At 40.5% G+C, this 23,915-nt stretch overlaps 1 protein-coding gene across 1 annotated transcript in view; it reads right to left on the reverse strand.

The window, feature by feature from the left end:
- Nucleotides 1-21,196: 21,196 nt before the first annotated feature.
- The window catches only part of HARS1 (histidyl-tRNA synthetase 1), a 125,913-nt gene continuing 123,194 nt past the window's right edge, over nucleotides 21,197-23,915 (reverse strand). Inside the window, exon 13 of the mRNA XM_044274989.1 lies at nucleotides 21,197-21,388. Within this exon, the coding sequence (XP_044130924.1) occupies nucleotides 21,329-21,388 (60 nt within the window). The 3' untranslated portion in view covers nucleotides 21,197-21,328. The remainder of the gene's footprint in view (nucleotides 21,389-23,915) is intronic.

Consider the following 23,915-nt stretch of genomic DNA (forward strand, 5'->3'; position numbering starts at 1 on the left):
TGTTAGAAACAGATATGTGTATAAAATAATTAGAAAAAAAAATGTACTTACCAGTAATATATTTACTTAGTCCCTTGATAGCAGCAGCATGTGCTGCAGTCATGGGCATATACAATGAAAGTCATTGCATGATGGCTTATTAATCATGAAAGAAGTCCAAATTTGTGATTTTAATTCAAAGATTGCAGATTATGTTAATTTTTACACTTAATGTTAGTCTGATCTCCTCTCGTTCGTAACGGTGTTGTTATGACTGATGAGGAGATTGGGAGAGGTTTGGCTGGCTATGAAGGGGAATGATGAGGAGGCCAGTTTTTTTTTTATTATAATATACACATATCTATGCTACTTTTATTTTATTTTGTATAAGTAAAGTTTTTCATTATTAATTTGTGCGCATTTCTGTTATATTACATTTTTTTGAGATATAGAGTCTAAGTACTAGGAGTATAAGATGGGAAGCTTAGAAGGTAGTGGAAGAGAGAAGGGGTTAAGGAGGAAAGGAAGTAATAGGTGGATGAGAGAAGAAGAGTTGAAGGCTAAGTAGGAGAATGAAGAGGGAGGTAATTAAGGCTAAGGTGAAGGATGAGAAAGGAGGATTTAGAAACTAAGAAGGGGAGAATGTATATAAAGTAGAATAAGAGAGGACAGTATTCAATGTTTATTAGTTTTGGAACTCATTGGGGGGCATTTATCAACACTGGTGTTTCCATACACCAATCTTGATCTCCCTGTGCTCTGGAATAAGATGTGCCTCATTTTTTAAGAGGCAGATGCCTTTTTATTAAATCTTATGCATCTTTGGCACTCTGTGCGGCAGAAATTACAGTCTATGCCAGCTAGGGGCTGGCAAAAACTTGAGGTATAACTTACTCCAGTTCATGGCGTATGTTATAGTAAACTCAGAGGGCTGCGATGGGCCCTGCCCTCTCCCTCTAAGTGCCTCTTGTTCCTCACCATTTTAAAAATATTGGTGGGAAGCTCAAAAAGTCACAAGTTATGCATGAATATGGTGAGCACCATCACTTGTGACTTTTTACTGCCGCTGTAGTGTTGTATGTACTTTGATAAATGACCCTCAATGATTTTTTAGTTTTAGTTTAGGCATTAAGGAGTAAGTAAGCAATATAGAGTCATTAGTTGTCAGAATCAGTTTAAAATGTATAGTGTTAGAAACAGATATGTGTATAAAATAATTAGAAAAAAAATGTACTTACCAGTAATATATTTACTTAGTCCCTTGATAGCAGCAGCATGTGCTGCAGTCATGGGCATATACAATGAAAGTCATTGCATGATGGCTTATTAATCATGAAAGAAGTCCAAATTTGTGATTTTAATTCAAAGATTGCAGATTATGTTAATTTTTACACTTAATGTTAGTCTGATCTCCTCTCGTTCGTAACGGTGTTGTTATGACTGATGAGGAGATTGGGAGAGGTTTGGCTGGCTATGAAGGGGAATGATGAGGAGGCCAGTTTTTTTTTCTAATTATAATATACACATATCTATGCTACTTTTATTTCATTTTGTATAAGTAAAGTTTTTCATTATTAATTAGTGCGCATTTCTGTTATATTAAATTTTTTTAGAGACATAGAGTCTAAGTAGTAGGAGTATAAGATGGGAAGCTTAGAAGGTAGTGGAAGAGACAAGGGGTTAAGGAGGAGAGGAAGTAATAGGTGGATGAGAGAAGAGGAGTTGAAGGCTAAGTAAGAGAATGAAGAGGGAGGTAATTAAGGCTGAGGTGAAGGATGAGAAAGGAGGATTTAGAAACTAAGAAGGGGAGAATGTATATAAAGTAGAATAAGAGAGGACAGTATTCAATGTTTATTAGTTTTGGAACTCATTGGGGGGCATTTATCAACACTGGTGTTTCCATACACCAATCTTGATCTCCCTGTGCTCTGGAGTAAGATGTGCCTCATTTATTAAGAGGCAGATGCCTTTTTATTAAATCTTATGCATCTTTGGCACTCTGTGCGGCAGAAATTACAGTCTATGCCAGCTAGGGGCTGGCAAAAACTTGAGGTATAACTTACTCCAGTTCATGGCGTATGTTATAGTAAACTCAGAGGGCTGCGATGGGCCCTGCCCTCTCCCTCTAAGTGCCTCTTGTTCCTCACCATTTTAAAAATATTGGTGGGAAGCTCAAAAAGTCACAAGTTATGCATGAATATGGAGAGCACCATCACTTGTGACTTTTTACTGCCGCTGTAGTGTTGTATGTACTTTGATAAATGACCCTCAATGATTTTTAGTTTAGGTATTAAGGAGTAAGTAAGCAATATAGAGTCATTAGTTGTCAGAATCAGTTTAAAATGTATAGTGTTAGAAACAGATATGTGTATAAAATAATTAGAAAAAAAAATGTACTTACCAGTAATATATTTACTTAGTCCCTTGATAGCAGCAGCATGTGCTGCAGTCATGGGCATATACAATGAAAGTCATTGCATGATGGCTTATTAATCATGAAAGAAGTCCAAATTTGTGATTTTAATTCAAAGATTGCAGATTATGTTAATTTTTACACTTAATGTTAGTCTGATCTCCTCTCGTTCGTAACAGTGTTGTTATGACCTGATGAGGAGATTGGGAGAGGTTTGGCTGGCTATGAAGGGGAATGATGAGGAGGCCAGTTTTTTTTTTCTAATTATAATATACACATATCTATGCTACTTTTATTTCATTTTGTATAAGTAAAGTTTTTCATTATTAATTAGTGTGCATTTCTGTTATATAAAGTTTTTTTTAGAGACATAGAGTCTAAGTAGTAGGAGTATAAGATGGGAAGCTTAGAAGGTAGTGGAAGAGACAAGGGGTTAAGGAGGAGATGAAGTAATAGGTGGATGAGAGAAGAGGAGTTGAAGGCTAAGTAGGAGAATGAAGAGGGAGGTAATTAAGGCTGAGGTGAAGGATGAGAAAGGAGGATTTAGAAACTAAGAAGGGGAGAATGTATATAAAGTAGAATAAGAGAGGATAATATTCAATGTTTATTAGTTTTGGAACTCATTGGGGGGCATTTATCAACACTGGTGTTTCCATACACCAATCTTGATCTCCCTGTGCTCTGGAGTAAGATGTGCCTCATTTATTAAGAGGCAGATGACTTTTTATTAAATCTTATGCATCTTTGGCACTCTGTGCGGCAGAAAATACAGTCTATGCCAGCTAGGGGCTGGCAAAAACTTGAGGTATAACTTACTCCAGTTCCTGGCGTATGTTATAGTTAACTCAGAGGGCTGCGATGGGCCCTGCCCTCTCCCTCTCAGTGCCTTTTATTCCTCACCATTTTAAAAATATTTGTGGGAAGCTCAAAAAGTCACAAGTTATGCATGAATATGGTGAGCACCATCACTTGTGACTTTTTACTGCCGCTGTAGTGTTGTATGTACTTTGATAAATGACCCTCAATGATTTTTTAGTTTTAGTTTAGGCATTAAGGAGTAAGTAAGCAATATAGAGTCATTAGTTGTCAGAATCAGTTTAAAATGTATAGTGTTAGAAACAGATATGTGTATAAAATAATTTGAAAAAAAAAATGTACTTACAAGTAATATATTTACTTTGTCCCTTGATAGCAGCAACATGTGCTGCAGTCATGGGCATATACAATGAAAGTCATTGCATCATGGCTTATTAATCATGAAAGAAGTCTAAATTTGTGACAGTGTTGTTATGACCGATGATGAGATTGGGAGAGGTGTGGCTGGCCATGAAGGGGAATGATGAGGAGGCCATTTTCTTTTTTTCCAATACTTTTATTTGGTATAAGTAAAGTTTTTCATTATTAATTAGTGCGTATTTCTGTTATATTAAATTTTTTATAGACAGAGTCTAAGTAGTAGAAGTATAAGATGGGAAGCTTAGAAGGTAGTGGAAGAGACAAGGGGTTAAGTAGGAGAGGAAGTAATAGAAGAAGGGTGAGGGGGAATAGGAGAGGACAGCATTCAATGTTTATTAGTTTTGGAACTCATAGCCAAAAAGTGAAATTCATGAAATTTCATCTCCATTTTCCATGGATTCTCGTGGAACACCTAAAGGGTTACCAATAGTTTGTAAAATCAGTTTTGAATACCTTGAGGGGTGGAGTTTCTAAAATGGGGTCATTTTTGGGGTGTTCCTATTATGTAAGCCTCACAACCTGAACTAGTCCTTAAAAAGTGGGTTTTTTGAAATTTTCTGAAAAATGTTAAGATTTGCTTCTAAATTTCTAAGCCTTCGAATGTCCCCAAAAAATAAAAAAGCATTCACAAAATTATCCAAAGATGACGTAGACATATGGGGAATGTAAAGTAATAACTATTTTTGGAGTTATCACTAACAAAGAATTTTGGTGAACAGCAAGCTAAGCTGTAGAAACCTGTGTGAGGCAGCTGCTGCCAAGTCCAATAGGATGAGTTGCATCAAAAGGGGCATAGATGCCCGTGATGAGAACATAGTCCTGCCACTTTACAAATCATTATTCTGACCACACATGGAGTACTGTGTATAGTTCTGGGCTCCTGTGAACAAGGCAGACATAGCAGAGCTGGAGAGGGTTCAAAGGAGGGCAATTAAAGTATTAACTGGAATAGATGGACTACAGTACCCTGAAAGATTGTCAAAATTAGGGTTATTCACTTTAGAAAAATAGACGACTGAGGGGAGATCTAATAACTATGTATAAATATATCAGGGGTCAGTACAGAGATCTCTCCCATCATCTATTTATCCCCAGGACTGTGACTGTGACGAGGGGACATCCTCTGCATCTGGAGGAAAGAAGGTTTGTACACAAACATAGAAGAGGATTATTTACGGTAAGAGCAGCGAGACTATGGAACTTTCTGCCTGGGGAGGTGGTGATGGAGAGTTCACTAGAAAAATTTCAAGAGGGGCCTGGATTCATTTCTGGAGTGTAACAATATTTCAGGCTATAGCTACTAGAGATGGGTCGTTGATCCAGGGAGTTATTCAGATTGCCTGATTGGAGTCAGGAAGGAATTTTTTTTCCCCTAAAGTGAGGAAAATTGGCTTCTACCTCACAGGTTTTTTTTTTTTGCCTTCCTTTGGATCAACTTACAGGATAACAGGCTGAACTGGATGGGCAGATGTCTTTTTTCGGCCTTATAAACTATGTTACTACGTAGAAATAGAAATTTGTAAATGTTTCCATATTTTTTTAAAATCTTTTATTATTTTTTCTAAATAAAAATTAATATTTTTGACTCAATTTTACCACTACAACAGCAAAAAAGGGCCGGCACTCACTATAGGTTATCTGCAAAAGATTTTGTTTATTGTCACATAGTCCTGTGATGCGTTTCGACACTCACAGGTGTCTTTAGCAAACATTAATACACACATTAGAAAACCACCCTTAAATAGCCAAACCTCTCATCAAGGTGTGCTTAATCATGAGTGTGCTTATAAAAATCAGACACGCAATTTAAACAAATATTGCAACAGTTTATTCTTATCATGGATAGGATCTTCTGCTTTCATTTACAATATACAACGCAATTTCGTGTCACTTCACCTACGTATAAAAGACCACATGGACACTTTAAAATATATATGACCTATCTACTGTCACACGTGAAAAAAACTCTTATAGGGATATGTTCCCCCGATCTTGGGTGAGTGATATAGGGGCTTTTAATGACACTCGAACAGTGTACACACCCGAGGCAGGGAAAAGTTCCCTTTCTTGGAGTCGCAAGCATTTGTTTTAAATCCCTTCTGTCACTCCTGATGTCTGCTCTGACGATTTTATCACAAATGTTCTCCGTTCTCTTATAGCATACTATAGGTCGTTGTTGAAATTCTTCAATCATAGGGTAGGATTCACTAATGATATGCCAATGTTTGTTCACTAATGTTCTGACTTTATGTACCCAAGGGTGATATTTTACCACAAGAGGAATACAAGTTTTTTTTTTCTTTTTTCTCAATGGTCTGTGAGATTCTCTTTCTTTAATACCTTATCCAAAAGTATCGCTGGAGGGGAGAATAGAATTGATAGCCGCCACTATGGGGTGGCCCGGCAGATGATTTATAGATTTGTGGACCTTAGGTAACACCGGTATAATCGGGTGTTGATTAATAAATAAATAAAAATTATATATATATATATATATATATATCTCTACATATATAAAAAAAAAATCGCCCAGCTTGGCATCTAACGTTCCATTCTCTCTGTATCGTTCAACAACACTTTTAACAGCATGTGTTTAATATGCCCTGTGGGATCTGACTGCAAAACATGGTATGTGTCCCCGTTTGGCAGTTGACCCATGATCTCTGAGACATAATATGATTTATCGAGGATCACTAAGGCATCCCCCTTATCTCCAGGTTTGAAGGGACTTGTCCTCCACTAATTGGGAGAGGGCATTTCTCTCATCTTTAGGCCTCATGCACGCGACCGTTGTGTGCATCCGTGTCCGTTTTCCCTGATTTTCTGCGGACCCATTGACTTTCAATGGGTCCGTTGAAAACTCAGAAAATTCACCGTTGTTCATCCGCGTTCGTGATCCGTGTTTCCTGTCAGTCAAAAAAATAGGACCTGTCCTATTTTTTTGACGGACAACGGTTCACGGACCCATTCGAGTCAATGGGTCCGTGAAAAAACACGGATGCACGCAAGATTTTCATCCGCGTCAGTGATCCGTGTCCGTAGGCTACTTTCATACAGACGGATCCGAAGATCCGTCTGCATAAAAGCTTTTTCAGATCTAAGTTTTCACTTCTGGAAAACTCAGATCCGACAGTATATTCTAACACAGAGGCATTCCCATGGTGATGGGGACGCTTCAAGTTAGAATATACTACGAACTGTGTACATGACTGCCCCCTGCTGCCTGGCAACACCCGATCTCTTACAGGGGGCTGTGATCCGCACAATTAACCCCTCAGGTGCTGCACCTGAGGGGTTAATTGTGCGTATCATAGCCCCCGGTAAAAGATCAGGTGCTGGCAGGCAGCAGGGGGCAGACCCCCCTCCCTCCCCAGTTTTAATTTCACGTGTGGCCCAACAAATCCCCAAAAAGTTTGGACAAGGCCATTTTCACCACTGTGTGGCATCTCCCCTTCTTACAACACTCAACAGACATCTGGGGACCGAGGAGACCAGTTTCTCAAGTTTAGAAATAGGAATGCTCTCCCATTCTTGTCTAATACAGGCCTCTAACTGTTCAATCGTCCTGGGCCTTCTTTGTTGCACCTTCCTCTTTATGATGCGCCAAATGTTCTCTATAGGTGAAAGATCTGGACTGCAGACGGGCCATTTCAGTACCCGGATCCTTCTCCTACGCAGCCATGATGTTGTGATTGATGCAGAATGTGGTCTGGCATTATCTTGTTGAAAAATGCAGGGTCTTCCCTGAAAGAGATGACGTCTGGATGGGAGCATATGTTGTTCTAGAACCTGAATATATTTTTCTGCATTGATGGTGCCTTTCCAGACATGCAAGCTGCCCATGCCACATGCACTCTTGCAACCCCATACCATCAGAGATGCAGGCTTCTGAACTGAGCGTTGATAACAACTTGGGTTGTCCTTGTCCTCTTTTGGCTGGATGACATGGCTTCCCAGATTTCCAAAAAGAACTTCGAATCGTGACTCGTCTGACCACAGAACAGTCTTCCATTTTGCCACACTCCATTTTAAATGATCCCTGGCCCAGTGAAAACGCCTGAGCTTGTGGATCTTGCTTAGAAATGGCTTCTTCTTTGCACAGTAGAGTTTTAGCTGGCAACGGCGGATGGCACGGTGGATTGTGTTCACTGACAATGATTTCTGGAAGTATTCCTGAGCCCATTCTGTGATTTGCTTAGCACAGTAGCATTCCTGTTTGTGGTGCAGTGTCGTTTAAGGGCCCGGAGATCACGGGCATCCAGTATGGTTTTACGGCCTTGACCTTTACGCACAGAGATTGTTCCAGATTCTCAGAATCTTCGGATGATGTTATGCACAGTTGATGATGATAGATGCAAAGTCTTTGCAATTTTTTGCTGGGTAACACCTTTCTTATATTGCTCCACTATCTTTCTGCGCAACATTGTGGGAATTGGTGATCCTCTACCCATCTTGGCTTCTGAGAGACACTGCCACTCTGAGAAGCTCTTTTTATACCCAATCATGTTGCCAATTGACCTAATTAGTGTTAATTGGTCTTCCAGCTCTTCGTTATGCTCAAATTTACTTTTTCCAGCCTCTTATTGCTACTTGTCCCAACTTTTTGGGGATTTGTTGACACCGTGAAAATTTGAATCAACGTATTTTTCCTTTAAAATGATACATTTACTCGGATTAAACGTTTGATCTGTCATCTATGTTCTATTACAAATAAAATATTGACATTTGCCATTTCCACATCATTGCATTCAGTTTTTATTCGCAATTTGTTTAGTGTCCCAACTTTTTGGGAATCCGGTTTGTAAAATATACCCTGACTTTACATTGAAAGTCAACGGGGGACGGATCCGTTTGCAATTGCACCATATTGTGTCAATGTCAAACGCATCCGTCCCCATTGACTTGCATTGTAAGTCAGGACAGATCCGTTTGGCTCCACACGGCCAGGCGGGCACCAAAATGACTTTTTCCTTCATGTCCGTGGATCCTCCAAAAATCAAGGAAGACTCACGGAAGAAAAAACGGATATGGATCACAAAACTATGGAACCCGTTTTTGCGGACCGCAAAAAAAAACGGTCGTGTGCATGAGGCCTTAGTGACATTATGATGTATATAAAAATTGCCCTGTTTAAATCTCCCAAGTAGTGCAGCCAAGTCCAGCTATATTTTCGGAGGTACGAACTTGCTTTTTACTTTGAGATCAAATTGTGTCAGAGTGAGAGTATCAGCACTAACCCTCTCCGAAGACGCAGGTACACATTTATTACCAGAGAAATGTTTTTAATCGTACATTGCAAAAAAACCTTTGCATGTCCATATCCAAGCTAAATGTGTCTAAAGTGTCCGTAGGGCTAAAAGACAAACTCTTTTGTAAAATCTTCATTTGTGTTGGACTTAAGTTCTTAGAATAAAGATTCAGTACTAATGCCTTTGGCATACCTGCAATCTGGTCGTCCTGGGTGCATCTGCTTCCCGGATGATGGTGGCCGGCTCTCCTGGTATTTGCTTTCTTTGTCGGTTGTGTCTGCCTAAAAAAGTATTGCGTTAGCCAGTGGTAGAATCGATGCCAGAACCGGAGGAGGCAGAGCCTGGCCTGCAGCCAAACATACGTGCTTGTGGCATGGCCATGCCTGTAGAGTCTTGCCATTATTCACTCGCTTTGCTGAGTAGACCTCAGAATCTCTTATGAATTATCTACACAGATAATCTGGATAGGTTTTCGAGATGGATATATTCATATATGTTTTTCTATAGGTGAAGTGAAGCAAAATTGCGCTGTATATTGTGAATGAAAGCAGGAGAATACAATATCCATGAGAATTAACTGTTGCAATATATGTTTGAATTGTGCGACTATGTTTTTTAGGGGGGGGGGGGGTGTCCTATGACATCACGATCACGTGATCCGCACACCTTGATGAGGGGTTTGGCTATTTAAGGATGGTTTTGTAATGTGTGTATTACTGTTTGATAAAGACACCTGCAAGTGTCGAAACGTGTCACAGGACTATGTCACAGGTTTTGATTGTTCAAATACAAGTGATAATACTGTCTATATTGTTATTTTCAATGTATTAACTTTGATGAATGTACTTGATTTGCTAATTATTTAATGATGTTAAATTGCATAAATATGCACTGCCCACTTTGTCACTGCTTGAGAAAGATCCCAGTGAGCGGATCGAAACGTTGCGTGTCTGGTGTGAAAAGTCGCTTTTTTACTTTTTATTATTTGGATGTGCTGTGGAATTCTCTGTCTTTATATATTTGGAGGTGGATCGTTTCCCCAGCCGCTGGCACTCCGACCGTACCTTCCAGACAGCTGTGCTGCCCACATCCTTCTACCTGTGCTATCATTGTATCAAGTGGAGCCGAGCAAGCCGCTATACACAAGATGACTTCTGATACCAATTTTCCTACTGGGGACCTGTCTACACCAGGCGTTTTTTCATACTCCCAGGAACAGGCGAGCAGAATCCTTGGTGCCCACAAGGGAGATGCCGAGTTTTTGTCCCCTCCTAACATCTTGGATACCAAACGGGACTTTGAACGCATTACCAAGAAATTGGTGAGTCTCGATTTGCACCTCACCACTTTGGGAGAATATTTTAAAACCAACAGAATACCTCGAGGGTTGAGGACACACTCACAACCAACTATGTACATGCATGATAATGAATTTCGTATTAAATATTAATCCATTGCTAACAAATTTGCATTGGATCTCATTTTGTTGAATATGGAATTTCTCCAAAAAGATCTGGTTGATACCACTGAAAAACAGGAATCTCTACAAGCCACATTATGTTCCCTGTTGTCCACAGATGAATATCAGGACTACTTGTCTAAGCTTCAACCGTTCTTGGATAAACTAAGGACTGAAATACAAGACACCAAGCGCAGCAAATGGCAGCGCGATGCGTCAGACTACTACACAGGGAATGTCTACAATTGGACAATCAATCATCAGCCTCAACAACGTACTCAAAAAGCTGGAAAGAAACTTCCTACTAGGGACTTGACCCAAATGCAACAAAACAACTCTACCACTGAGTATACAGCGAATTCGTCAGGAAGAAACAAACGCGACGTGGAGGACGTAAACGCCATCGCTACCAATACAAAAACAAGGAGCAAAAGGCCATTTGTCAAAAAACGCAACTGAACGATGCTAATATTGTGTAAATATTTCCTTACATGTTCTATCAGATACACAATTTAATGTCTTGGCCAGGGGCCTGAGCTTTTGTCCCAATAGTAATACGGATTGGTTACAACTTGAAGCGGATCTATATCAATTCTTCCGCAGACTTAAGCTCAGAACCTGGTTTTCAACACATCCATCTACAGGTAAAATGTGTACCAATACTGAATTGAAATTGAGCGATTATAATTTGTTTAACAAAAGTGATTTTACTCCACCTGTGTCTTCCCCAGCGATTGATTTATTCATTGATGCGGTAATGAAAGATGTGAATACTTTGAAATTGAATGCAGATTTTTTTTTTACACACCCTAATATAACATTACTAGAGTGGCGTGCTATTGATGAGTTGGTCCGTGACCACAGTCTCACCATCAAGCCTGCAGACAAAGGCGATGCGATTGTGGTCATGGACACTCATCAGTACATTGCAGAAGCCAATAGACAGTTGGAGGATTGTGAGGTTTACCAAAAACTACATACTGACCCCAGATGGGATATTGAACGGAAGATACAGAGTTTGCTACAGGAGGCCAGCAATGCTGGCATCATTGATGACAAGCTTAAAGGGATTCTGTCACCAGTTTTTGACCCCCACATTCAAAAATATGGTTATGTGCATGGTGCCCTTGTGATTCCTAATGTGGTCTTATAAGCTAAATCTGTAGGCTCATTTAGTGTAAAAAAAGTTTTATCTAACCTGTCATTCATCAGATTAAGGTGCCCAGGAGGACGCTCATGTCTCCAAGATGCCGCCCGCCGCCGTTCGTGCCCAGCTCCTTCTTTGCTCTCTGAAGCGATGTGCCCAGCTCCTCCTTTGCAGTCCTGCTCCAACGGTCTTCAATCTGCCCAAGGGGCGGCGTTTCACCTCTCTTGCGCCCAGCCAGCCTCCCCCAACTGCCGCTTTAAAGCGCAGCCCAGCTCATGAATATTCAGTTTGCTGGGCAGCTTCTGCGGTCCCCGCTCTGAAGCGCTGCGCTGAACAGTGCCCTGCGCATGTGCCGGATCTTGTGAAGTCCAGTACAGTAAGCGCCGCCCAGCTCATCAATATTCACTTCGCTGGGCGGCGCTTACTGTCCCCGGTTATGTTGGGATTCTGCTCGCCTGTTTCACTATGGAGTTATTTGTGGTAGTGCCCCTTGTTTACTAAACAAGGTAATTTTATACATTGTTTTTATTATCTTCAGGATTATGGTGAAAATTGGTCTTATTTTTGCCAGGAGTGAGCGGTGGAAGGCTAACCGACTGGATCATGATGGGACCTGGATTAGCTGTATCACGAATTTTCATATATTTTTTTGTATACATTATAATTCATTTAATTTTTGGGTGGATATTAGAATGTTTGAGTATTACACTTTATCATTTTTTCCTGTGCCTTGCACATGAATATGACCATGCACAGTACTACTATGGGGGACCCACGATGTCCAACCAAGTGATCTGCATGTTTCTGGTTGGATATGTAGGTGTGTTTTTGGAGTCAGTAGCACCAGAGAGATAGGTGACATTAAGGATTTTCCAATGGGTGTTTATATGATTGCCCCCTAGTGTAGAGGATGATCCTGGGTCTGTCACGCTGGATTTCCAGGAATGGTATCCTGCGAACAGGGAGGATATTCCAACCTGTGGTTGTGTGGTGACAACCTAGCCACAATGGTTGGGCTCCTCGACACGACTGGGGGGTACCGTAATAATAACCATTTTGAGCTAACTACTCGATTTGGCAATTGGCGGTACTACCGCATATTATGTACCTTCTTTTCCCTTATAGTGACGGTACTTCCGTCCAATATGTCACCTGTTAACCTCCCTGATTGACTGCTGACCCACATCCATACATTTATAATATCGGAGCCAGTATATTGCGGTTCACATTGGGACTCGATTGGGAACCATGATATGCTTGTGCATATTGGCTGTTTCATGTGCCGGGTTACAGATGCTATTATGGCGATTGTGTAACTCAGCACCTGCAAAGCATTTTATAATTGTGTACTGTCCATAATGGGGCGATTATACGCCTGAGTACATGATCGGATATGCGATCAGTTTTTCTTCGCAAGGTTATGGAACACCCAGAATCTCATATTACTTTTTGTGACGTGATACACCTAATCACATGATCGGATGCGTGATCACATGGTGCGATCACATGTTCCAAGGTCCTTGGACATGCGCACTATGTGATCGGTCTAACACGCGATCATGTGACCGGACTGTTTGGAAAGGTCCTCTGACATGCGCACTGCATTGTCTGATACGCCGAGTTCCATGTGTTTTGACTCCATCACACACTCCTGTGACCCATATCATCTTCTACTGAAGGTACACCTGTGCACTTTAGGTTATTAAGAAGACCTACACCTGTGTTCACTATTATCACAATCAACATATTATGTTGTATTTTTATGTTCATGTTGTATTTTACAAGAAGGAATAATGCCATATCAACACACTTAAACTTGTCACAGGTTTTGATTGTTCAAATACAAGTGATAATACTGTCTATATTGATATTTTCAATGTATTAACTTTGATGAATGTACTTGATTTGCTAACTATTTAATGATGTTAAACTGCATAAATATGCACTATGCACTGCCCACTTTGTCACTGCTTGAGAAAGATCCCAGTGAGCGGATCGAAACGTTGCGTGTCTGGTGAATAAAGTCGCTTTTTTACTTTTTACTATTTGGATGTGCTGTGGAATTCTCTGTCTTTTGACAATAAACAGAACTTTTTGCAGATAACATAGTGAGTGCCGTCCCTTTTTTGCTGTTGTTTTATGGGATGCCAATCCTAGGACGAGAGCACCATGAAATACTCACCTGCAGTGCCGACCTATTGGCATTATCACTTCAATATTATCACTGTCATGAAATACAATAGGTGACGAGAAAACAATCTCAGAATGGCTTGGATAAGTAAAAGCATTTTAAAGATATCACCACATAAAGTGACATGTCAGATTTGCTAAAAATGACCTGGTCCTTAAGGTGTTAAAAGATAGTGTTATAAATGGATGTGTGTAAAATAAATAAAAATAAATAATTACCAGAAATAGATTTCCTTAGTCCTTTGATAGCAGCAGCATGTGCTGCAGTCATGGGCCTATACAATAAAAATCATTGCATGATGGCGGTTAATACGCCAGCATCAGTATTTTCACAGATGCCGGCATATGCAGCAGGGGCACGGCTGTCAGTAACTACCAGGTCTGTGCAGCTCCTGCACCTGACTGATCAGCCCGCCGTCCATGTACGGCACTAGTCCTTATATCACGTCCACCAGCACCGTACATGTACTGCAGAGATTCTCTAAAAAAATTTTTTCCTATTTAATTCTTTATTGTTTTTTACATCATACAAAAAAAGTTAACAATCTTTTCGTTACATAGGATTATATACCCTCTCCACCCTCCTCCCTTATTCATTGTCTACTCCCTCTCTTGAAGAGAGAAAAGAAGAAAAAAGAAAATCCTCACCTCTTGCCCCTCTCTCTAAAAATTGAGTAATCCTATGGGAAAAGTTGTTAGAGACCCTATTTTTCTCCTTTATGGCCAATTCCCAAAACTCTTCTTGCTGGGGATTTATGTCGTCTTTCCATTTACACATTAAGCTATTGGCTGCTTTTCTTTTGCTTCCTTCCAAACCCTGTCCATCAATTCAAATAACGGTATCTTACTACTTCCCTGTTGTGCCAAAATTCCCGCTTCTATTAATTGAAAAATAGTACAACTGTCTAACCTATAATTTATCCCTGCAATCATGGACTTATATCTTTGTGTATTACTCCACATTATCATGTTTTTTATATGGCCAGCGATGAAATAAAGTTCTACATCTGGGACGGATTATCTGCCCTGCCTCTCTTGGATATACAATATTTGTGCTTTTATCCTTGGTTTTTTCCCCTCGCCATATCAAATCCATTAAAAGGCTAGCTATTAATGTAAGTATTTTTCTTGGGATTATTACCGGAGAATGCCACAAAATATAATTCAAGGTAGGTAGTAGACACCTTTTAACCAAGGAAATACGACCTGCCATTGAGACATATAGTCTTTTCCATGCAATCTTCTTAATTTCCAGTGGTCCAGGTATAAAGTTGTTCAGAGGATCAAGCGGGACACAGGCCGATTTAGCCCAGTTTATATTGACCAGGCATATTTGCCATATTGGTGAAATACCTGGAAAATCTTCAAGAGTGAACTATGTGAGCCTACAATATCATCTGCATATAAAACAATTTTTTCCTCGTGTTCCCCAAACCTGAGACTCACAATTTCTTCATCGTGCCTAATCATATCAGCTAACTGTTCTATTGCTATCGCAAAAGGAAGAGGGGAAAGGGGACACCCCTGTCTTAACCCCCTGCAGATTTTCATGTTATCAGAATATTCCCCATTTAATATCACTTGCTGAGATTTCTGTGTATAACAATCTTACCTATGATGTGAAATTGTCACCAAATCCCATCTTCTCTAGTGTTGTAATAAAAAAGGGCCATTCTATAGTATCAAACGCCATTGTGGCATCTATGGTAATGTTAAAGTAGCCCTAAATTAGAGCATTTACCGTATTTTTCACCCCATAAGACGCACTTTCCCCCCCCCAAAAAAAAATCGGGGGGAAATGCCCCTGCGTCTTATGGGGCGAATGCTGACAATTTAACATTACTGGATGCGATGTAGAGTGAGCGGGGGAGGGACTGGGAGGAGGAGCTGGGGTCCGGGAATAGCGGCGGGGCGGTGCAATGTACTATAGCCCCGCCCCTCCGGTATACTAATATTAAATGTCTTATTCAATTAAAATGTATTAGATATGCCCCCTCACTCCTATATTGCTAATCGTACCTTAAATCCTATTCCTAGGTGCTGTAATGCAGGCCGGGCAGGCGGCAGCGTAACTCCTTGATGTCATGTGCCTGCGCCGCCTACTTTATGAATGAAGCAGGCGGCGCAGGCAAGTGACGTGCCGGGGGTGGGGGGTCTGTGGATGGCACATATATAACAGTGCCACCCACAGATCCCCCCTGTAACAGTGCCATCCACAGATCCCCCCATAACAGTGTCCGTCATCCACAGATCCCCCCCCATAACAGTGTCCGTCATCCACAGATCCCCCCCCATAACAGTGTCAGTCATCCACAGATCCCCCCCCATAACAGTGTCCTTCATCCACAGATCCCCCCATAACAGTGTCTGTCATCCACAGATCCCCCCATAACAGTGTCCTTCACAGATCCCCAGTAATAGTGACACCCACAGTCCACCATTAGTTCCAAACCCACACCTTTTGGTTAAAAATAATTTTTTTCTTATTTTCCTCCCCCAAAAAACCTAGGTGCGTCTTATGGGCCGGTGCGTCCTATATGGCGAAAAATACGGTAAGATGCATGCTGGTGCTCCAAATCAATGTACCCCCAGGGGGTTAATATCCACGCGTGGTTGAGAGACTGGACACTGACAGAAGCTGGTCAAAGTAATCTCAAATTTATTACAGAAAGTAAGCGGTATATGTATCTTCAGAAGAGGGCAGTACTTTCTGAGGCCCAGGCATGATTTCATTGGCTCAAAAGGAAGAAGAGATAAGAGAAACAGAGATAACATCCTAACATCTGCGCATTGTGTATCACTTTGGAATGTGAACTAATGTAAACATCTAAGTGTCCGCCATTTTGTAATGGCGTCTATTCTAACAATAATACTGCATACGTCATATGTGACACTTCAAGGAGGTGCTTCTTTATAGGCAGTGAATAATATGTATATATCATCAAGTCATATGATTGGCTTATGCATTCCTCCAATCTATACACCTCCCTTGGGACACCTGTACAAAGATGAGAAAACAGACCCTTCCCACAGCACAGCTCTTTGCCCCCTCTCTTCTCCAGTCTTGAAACAAAGAGGGGGGTGGGAGGCACTTGAAGAAAAAGTTAACTCATTACAGTCCTAGAGATACAAAATATAGAATAAAATTCACACATCTTTAACAGTAACAATCAGGCGTTCATCACAATTTGTGGGTTCAAGCCGAGTGTTCACAAAATAGTGCATATTATCATCAGTTATAGTTTTGCCTGCCTTTACCGTTTCTTTTGCGTAATCAGGAAACATTACAGTTGTACCCAAGTATTCTAACTTCCCTTTTTTCCTTGACCTACGCAATATCTCCTCCTTATCCCGGACTGATAATAAATTAATTATTATAGGTTGCGGTCTCATGTCAGGTGGGGGCAGTTTTTGCGGGAGTCTATAGGCCCGTTCTACAAAGTTCTTATAATCCGAGACGTCCTAGCCCAGTTGCTGCATCAACCAAGTTTGTAAAAAAAGTGCAGGGATCTTGTCCCTCTGCACCCTCTGCGATCCAAAGACATCTCAGATTTGCCCTTCTGGACCTTTTTTCTAAATCAAAGTAGTCTATTTTTCAGATCCCTATTTTCTTCCTTAAGGGAGTTTTTTTTCTTTAATCGTTATCTGCAAAAGGTCCTCAGAGTCAGATGCTCTTTTCTCAATTTCTATCAACCTTTTTAAATATTTTTGCACATCCGCTTGGAGGAGCCCCACCAACTCCCTAATATTTCCAGTCTAGAGAGAGGTCCTGTATTGCGAAGCTACATTTTTTTATTTATTGGAATATATCTTGCAGGCTAGGTGCCTTCTCCTCTTTAGCAAAGGCATTCTCCTCCAACTCCTTTAACTGTTTACTGCCACTCTCCCCAGACTGGAAACCAATCTCTGGTACCCTCGGGGCAAAATTTCGCCTCTTCGCCCACCACCATATCCTCCTTTTCTTTTTTGGGAGGACTAATCTGTCCACGCATATTAGTCAAAAGTAGTTGCTTGGTTCTTTCAGTTTTTTTTACATTGAGGTATTTAACTCTACTTGCCCCTTACCCTTTTTTCCCGCCCCCTGTCTAGCCATCTGTAATTTTTTTCCTACACTCCCCCTCTTCCTCCACCCTCCTCTCTTTACAACCCCTTAAAATTCTATCAAATAAAACATCCAGGGGAGAAAATTATATAATCCAAAAACAGCAGTACATTAATTAGATATTCATTAAAATGATCAGCTGCTTTCAGTAATTACTAGGTCCATACGTTCACTAATAGACCTTCTCTACCTAGTCCGTTATAATCGAAAAAACAAGAGAACGGAGCTCATAGTACCAAAAGTAAAAATATAATTTAATTGTAACATGATTAAAAATATAAAGCAATAAGTAATGTGCTGTTAAAAAGTGAAAGGAAGCAGAAAAAGAGCGCCACCCTGGAATAGCACACGTGTCAAATGTAAAAGATGGTGATCAATGGAATAAATATACGGTACAATAACCAGCCAATGACCAAAAAAATGTAGCCTAAATGACAGATGAGTCAGCGGTCAAAAGAGAACCTACAATGCACAAAAGCTGGATCAGGGTTTGCATTGCAAGTGCAACATAAATAAAGTAAGAGCAAACCTGGGTAGTAACTAGGTGTAAAGTATCCTAAATCAAGTGCCGTATAGGTTAAAAAAAAAAATAAAAAAAAAAAAAAAAAGAAGAGCACTCACCAAAAAAGACTGTGTGCTATGTCATCCAGAATGGCGCTACCCCAAAGACCGTGTGCCATGTCACCCAGGATGACATAGCACACGGTCACACCCATCCTGGGTGACCTAGCACACGGTCTTTTTTGGTGAGTCTTTGCTCTTTTTTTTTTACCTACAGTACAGACCAAAAGTTTGGACGCACCTTCTCATTCAAAGAGTTTTCTTTATTTTCATGACTATGAAGGCATCAAAACTATGAATTAACACATGTGGAATTATATACATAACAAACAAGTGTGAAACAACTGAAAATGTCATATTCTAGGTTCTTCAAAGTAGCCACCTTTTGCTTTGATTACTGCTTTGCACACTCTTGGCATTCTCTTGATGAGCTTCAAGAGGTAGTCACCTGAAATGGTCTTCCAACCGTCTTGAAGGAGTTCCCAGAGATGCTTAGCACTTGTTGGCCCTTTTGCCTTCACTCTGCGGTCCGGCTCACCCCAAACCATCTTGATTGGGTTCAGGTCCGGTGACTGTGGAGGCCAGGTCATCTGGCGCAGCACCCCATCACTCTCCTTCATGGTCAAATAGCCCTTACTTTCAAAGTTTTCCCAATTTTTCAGCTGACTGACTGACCATTTCTTAAAGTAATGATGGCCACTCGTTTTTCTTTACTTAGAATTTGTATTACGGCAAGAAAAAAAGCAGCTAACAGTCTATTCAGTAGGACTATCAGCTGTGTATCCACCTGACTTCTCAACGGAACTGATGGTCCCAACCCCATTTATAAGGTAAGAAATCCCACTTATTAAACCTGACAGGGCACACCTGTGAAGTGAAAACCATTTCAGGTGACCTCTTGAAGCTCACCAAGAGAATGCCAAGAATGTGCAAAGCAGTAATCAAAGCAAAAGGTGGCTATTTTGAAGAACCTAGAATATGACATTTTCAGTTGTTTCACACTTTTTTGTTATGTATATAATTCCACACATGTGTTAATTCATAGTTTTGATGCCTTCAGTGTGAATCTACAATTTTTATAGTCATGAAAATAAAGAAAACTCTGAATGAGAAGGTGTGTCCAAACTTTTGGTCTGTACTGTATACGGCACTTGATTTAGGATACTTTACACCTAGTTACTACCGAGGTTTGCTCTTACTTTATTTATGTTGCACTTGCAATGCAAACCCTGTTCCAGCTTTTGTGCCGTGTAGGTTCTCTTTTGACCGCTGACTCCTCTGTCATTTAGGGTAAATTTTTTTGGTCATTGGCTGGTCATTGTACCGAATATTATCTATTCCATTGATCACCATCTTTTACATTTGACACGTGTGCTATCCCAGCGTGGCGCTCTTTTTCTGCTTCCATTCACTTTTTAACGGCACATTACTTATTGCTTTATAGTTTTAATCATGTTACAATAAAATTATATTTTTACTTTTGGTACTATGAGCTCTGTTCTCTTGTTTTTTCGCTTGTTTCACTCAGGAGCTAGTACCGAGTCACAACTACGGGTGTCCTTTTGGTTATATTGGGTGGATACGGTCTTCCATTTTCTATCAAATGGACACCTTTGGTCTTTATTGTTTTTTCTAGGCCATTATAATGTGGATAGCTCGATTGAAGACCGCGTTATTATAGAGCTCGCACTCAGACAATTAATGGCATGAAAATCATCAACAATGACTATTTTGAAAGGTTAGAGGAATACATTTAAACCATCAGTTCCTCCAGTCATTTCGTATTCAGCCATAAATCCGCAACTTTAACAGTTAATAACAAAGTCAGTAGCATTCACTCCGTTGACTCAGTTAATTTGCAGAGTTAGTTGGATTAGTTCAAACCATCGCTTCATCCAGCCATCCCATGTTTGCAGTATATATAGCCTATGGCAGGGCTGTCATTTTAAAATTCACAGCATGAATAATTAAACATGGAGATTGGTAACACTTGCTTGATTTGCAGTATTAATCAAGTTAATTCAGACCATCAGTTCATCCAGCCATTTCATTTTGAGCAGTATACCCGTATCAGGCTTCAATATTTATAGTGTTAGCAGCTCGAACTGTTAGTATCATGCAAGTCAATAGCAGTCACTTTTCATAATTCTGCTTATTGAGAAGTTCTCCACAAACTTTCCGCAGACCTTCAGTGGGGGAGGGGCGCCACACAGATTCCACGTGTATACCTTTAGGACCCGTTCCGTGACCCCCTTCCAATAGTCCCCAGCGTGCTCCCTCTCTCCACTGCCATCCCGGACCGCCAAACAACAGACCTCCAGGCAGCAACACATCTCACATCACGTTCACAGAAGAGGGGCAGGGAAGGGGGTAAGGGCACTCACGAACAACCAAGTCGACCCAGCCTTCCTTCAGTCTCAGCCCGCAGCACGCTCAGCAGGAACAAGGCAGTCCATTGATGAACAGCGGCAGGTCGGTAGTGCGAACAAGTAAGTCGGATGATGAACGGCGGTAGGTCAGTGGTTCAGCGGCGTATCAAGGCGGGGGAGGGGGGGGGAGCAGCACAGCAGCAGGAGTGACCTTGCTTGGAGCACAGCTTCACATCAGGCTGGGAGCTCCATGGCTGGGAGGGAGGTGCGTGCGTGCGTCACCTATGTGCACCCGCCTCTACAGGTTAAAGCTTGATGCCAAAAAACAGCTCCCCTGGAAAAGTGAAAATTAAGGCCCGACTGCTGGAGAAATGTTCCCTTACACTGATCCCTAAGCACTGTGAAATATGTAAGTCACACGTGGCTTTGTATTACTCTGAAAAGCTCCTTTATAAACTTAAAAATACAGTCAGACAGTTGTCACACTGCAATCACTTTTGAAATCTTGTTTGTTTATTACATGACATTTAGAACAGAGAAACTGAAAAAATTTAAATTCTGTTGTATAATTGCTGAATGTCAGATCGGTGGACCCAAATATGAATTAACTTTATAGTAATGTTTTAAAACCGACTGGTTCTCTTTTGAATTTCTTCCACCAAATATTGTCGGGACACATCAACCTAAAATAGAAAAAAATATTTAATAATTTAAAAACCACAAAAATGAAAAAAAAAAAAAAAAAGGGTAAACAGATGATTTATACAACAAAAACAAAAAAAAATTAAATGATCTGGGCAGTTCAACAATGTGTGCATTAATAGCTAGGGTTAGAAGTGCACTAGCGGCTAGCTACCCAATTCCAGACAGTAAATTATTGTAGCTATGGATATATGTATGCAGTGACTATCTTAAGCAATCCTAAATTACAGTATTTTTGTGATTATTAAAAATATTTAAAAATAACCTGACAGCACAAAGTGTAATCTGCAGGCAGCATGTTATAGAGCAGAAGAGGAGATTGATGTAGTTTTGTTGTGAGAAAAGTTTCAATAAAACTTAATATACAAATATTTCTCTGCACTTTTGCCCATGAGATTAGTGTTTTATAGCATTCACTGTAAAAGTGTGTACACATACCTGTAGATAGCAGTCAGACAGAAAAAACTTAAATGTGTAAATTACCAGTTTTACTGAATCTTTTCCCCAGAAAATTAATTAATCTGCTCAGCTCCCTTATGTTCTATAACACGCTACCTACAGATTGCTCTACAGGTTGTCTTTAATAGTAAAAGACAGTGTACCACCAACCAAAGAGGAGTTCATTGCACGTATGAATGTGATAATTGGGCTAGAGTGCGGAGTGTAGTAGAATAGAGGCTCTACTAAAAAATTTTAACGATATATGGGGACCATGGATGGCAACACCGGGATTGCCCTTCAGGCGCCTTTTATCTCTTCAATTAGGGAGGGGTGTTGCTCGATAAAGATAAGGTGGAGACAGTTTAGCTTTGTTGGACCGTTAGGATATACTTGTGAAAAAATGTATCACTAGAGATAGAGAGCGGAGAGAGCTGTGGTTTAGGTGCGTTATGGTGCGGTTCAGGGAATGGAGGGGGTTGGGCTAGGTAATTGAGTATGTTTCGTTTATGATTGTGGAGGTACCCAAATTGGGTCTGTATTTTGCACATGAATCGGTGTTGTCTTTGTTTATGTATAAAAGCCAAAAGAAAATCAATATAAAATAATTTGATGCAAAAAGACAATGTACGAGTGCTGCATACAATAATCAAGGTACTGGTAATTTTATTTATACTAATATGCACAATCCTAGTCCAGAAGACAAGCTGTGTTTGCCGCAAGATCCGTGGATTCAAAGCACCTATATAGAAATATTATGGGTTGTATTATTAGGATCATATAATAATGAAAAAAGGGCAAAGGTACACCATATATAGTGTGCCAACTGTTAGTGTTTTATGGAATAATTACATCAGCTACTTGGCAAAGCAATGGAGAGCGAGGTTAGTTATCAAGTAATATAGGTATAGCACTGTGCTCGCTTGCATAGCAGCAATCACTTCATATTTTTCATCACCACGGTCCTAGAGACAAAACAATTCTCTGTTGACATAGCAGCATGACTAACACAAATCATATTAGTACAGATGAACATAAAACTTTGTAAGAGAAAAAAAAAAAAGTTTTTTTTTTTTCCAGTTTTTTGTTTTACACCCCTCCTAAAAAAAACATTCCCTACTAATGGGCAGAAGATCAGGCAGTTATCGTGCAGGAAGATTCATAGGAACACTCAATCCCAATTATTGTTGCCTAAAGGCCTCTTTACACTGGCCAAGAATTGTTCATGCAGTGTAAAGGATGAATTAGACTGCCAAATTTTCTGGCAGACACTAATGAGCATTCCTATGAACGCTTGTTAGCGATCATCTGGCAGTTAAATGCTGCCGCCAAATGCCCGATAAACAAGCAAACACTCGTTCATCGGGCAATTGTGATTTTAAAGCATGCTTAAAGAAAATAAATCACAATGGTGTCGGGGGCATAGGGGACGAGTGTGGCATAGCGATCACTCCACCCAAACCATGTAGGACATCACTGCATGTAATAGCAGTGGTGTCCTCCGCTATCTGACGATTGCCGGGAGGGTACGCTTCCCTCCTGACAATTGTCTGTAACATCAGGGCGTCTAATACACCCTTAACCCCTTCCCGCATTATCACGTACATGTACGTGAGCGAATGTGGCTCCTTGCCGCATCCTCAAGTGCATGTACGTGATGGATAGGTTGGGTGCAGCTCCCCTTACTGATTGCCGGGCCCCTGCTGTATCCGCCGGCGGCGTCAGCGCTGACCGCTTCACGCTGCAGGGTATACAGAGAAAGGGGGCTCCCTCTGACACTCTTTTTGTTTAAAAAATGCTGTTATTGTGTAAAACTTTAATAAAATATAAAAAAAGTATACATATTAGTTATCGCCGCATCCTTAGTAACCTGCTGTATAAAAATATCACATGACCTAACCCCTCAGGTAAACACCGTAAAAAAAAAAAATAGTGTAAAAAAAGCCATTTTGGTCACCTTACATCACAAAAAGTGCAATATCAAGTCATACACACTCCAAAATCGTACCAATAAAACAGTCATCTAAAAAATGAGACCCTACATAAGACAGTCGCCCAAAAAAATAAATA

The sequence above is a fragment of the Bufo gargarizans genome, unplaced genomic scaffold (genome assembly GCF_014858855.1).
Source record: "Bufo gargarizans isolate SCDJY-AF-19 unplaced genomic scaffold, ASM1485885v1 original_scaffold_2202_pilon, whole genome shotgun sequence".
Classification (NCBI taxonomy): domain Eukaryota; kingdom Metazoa; phylum Chordata; class Amphibia; order Anura; family Bufonidae; genus Bufo; species Bufo gargarizans.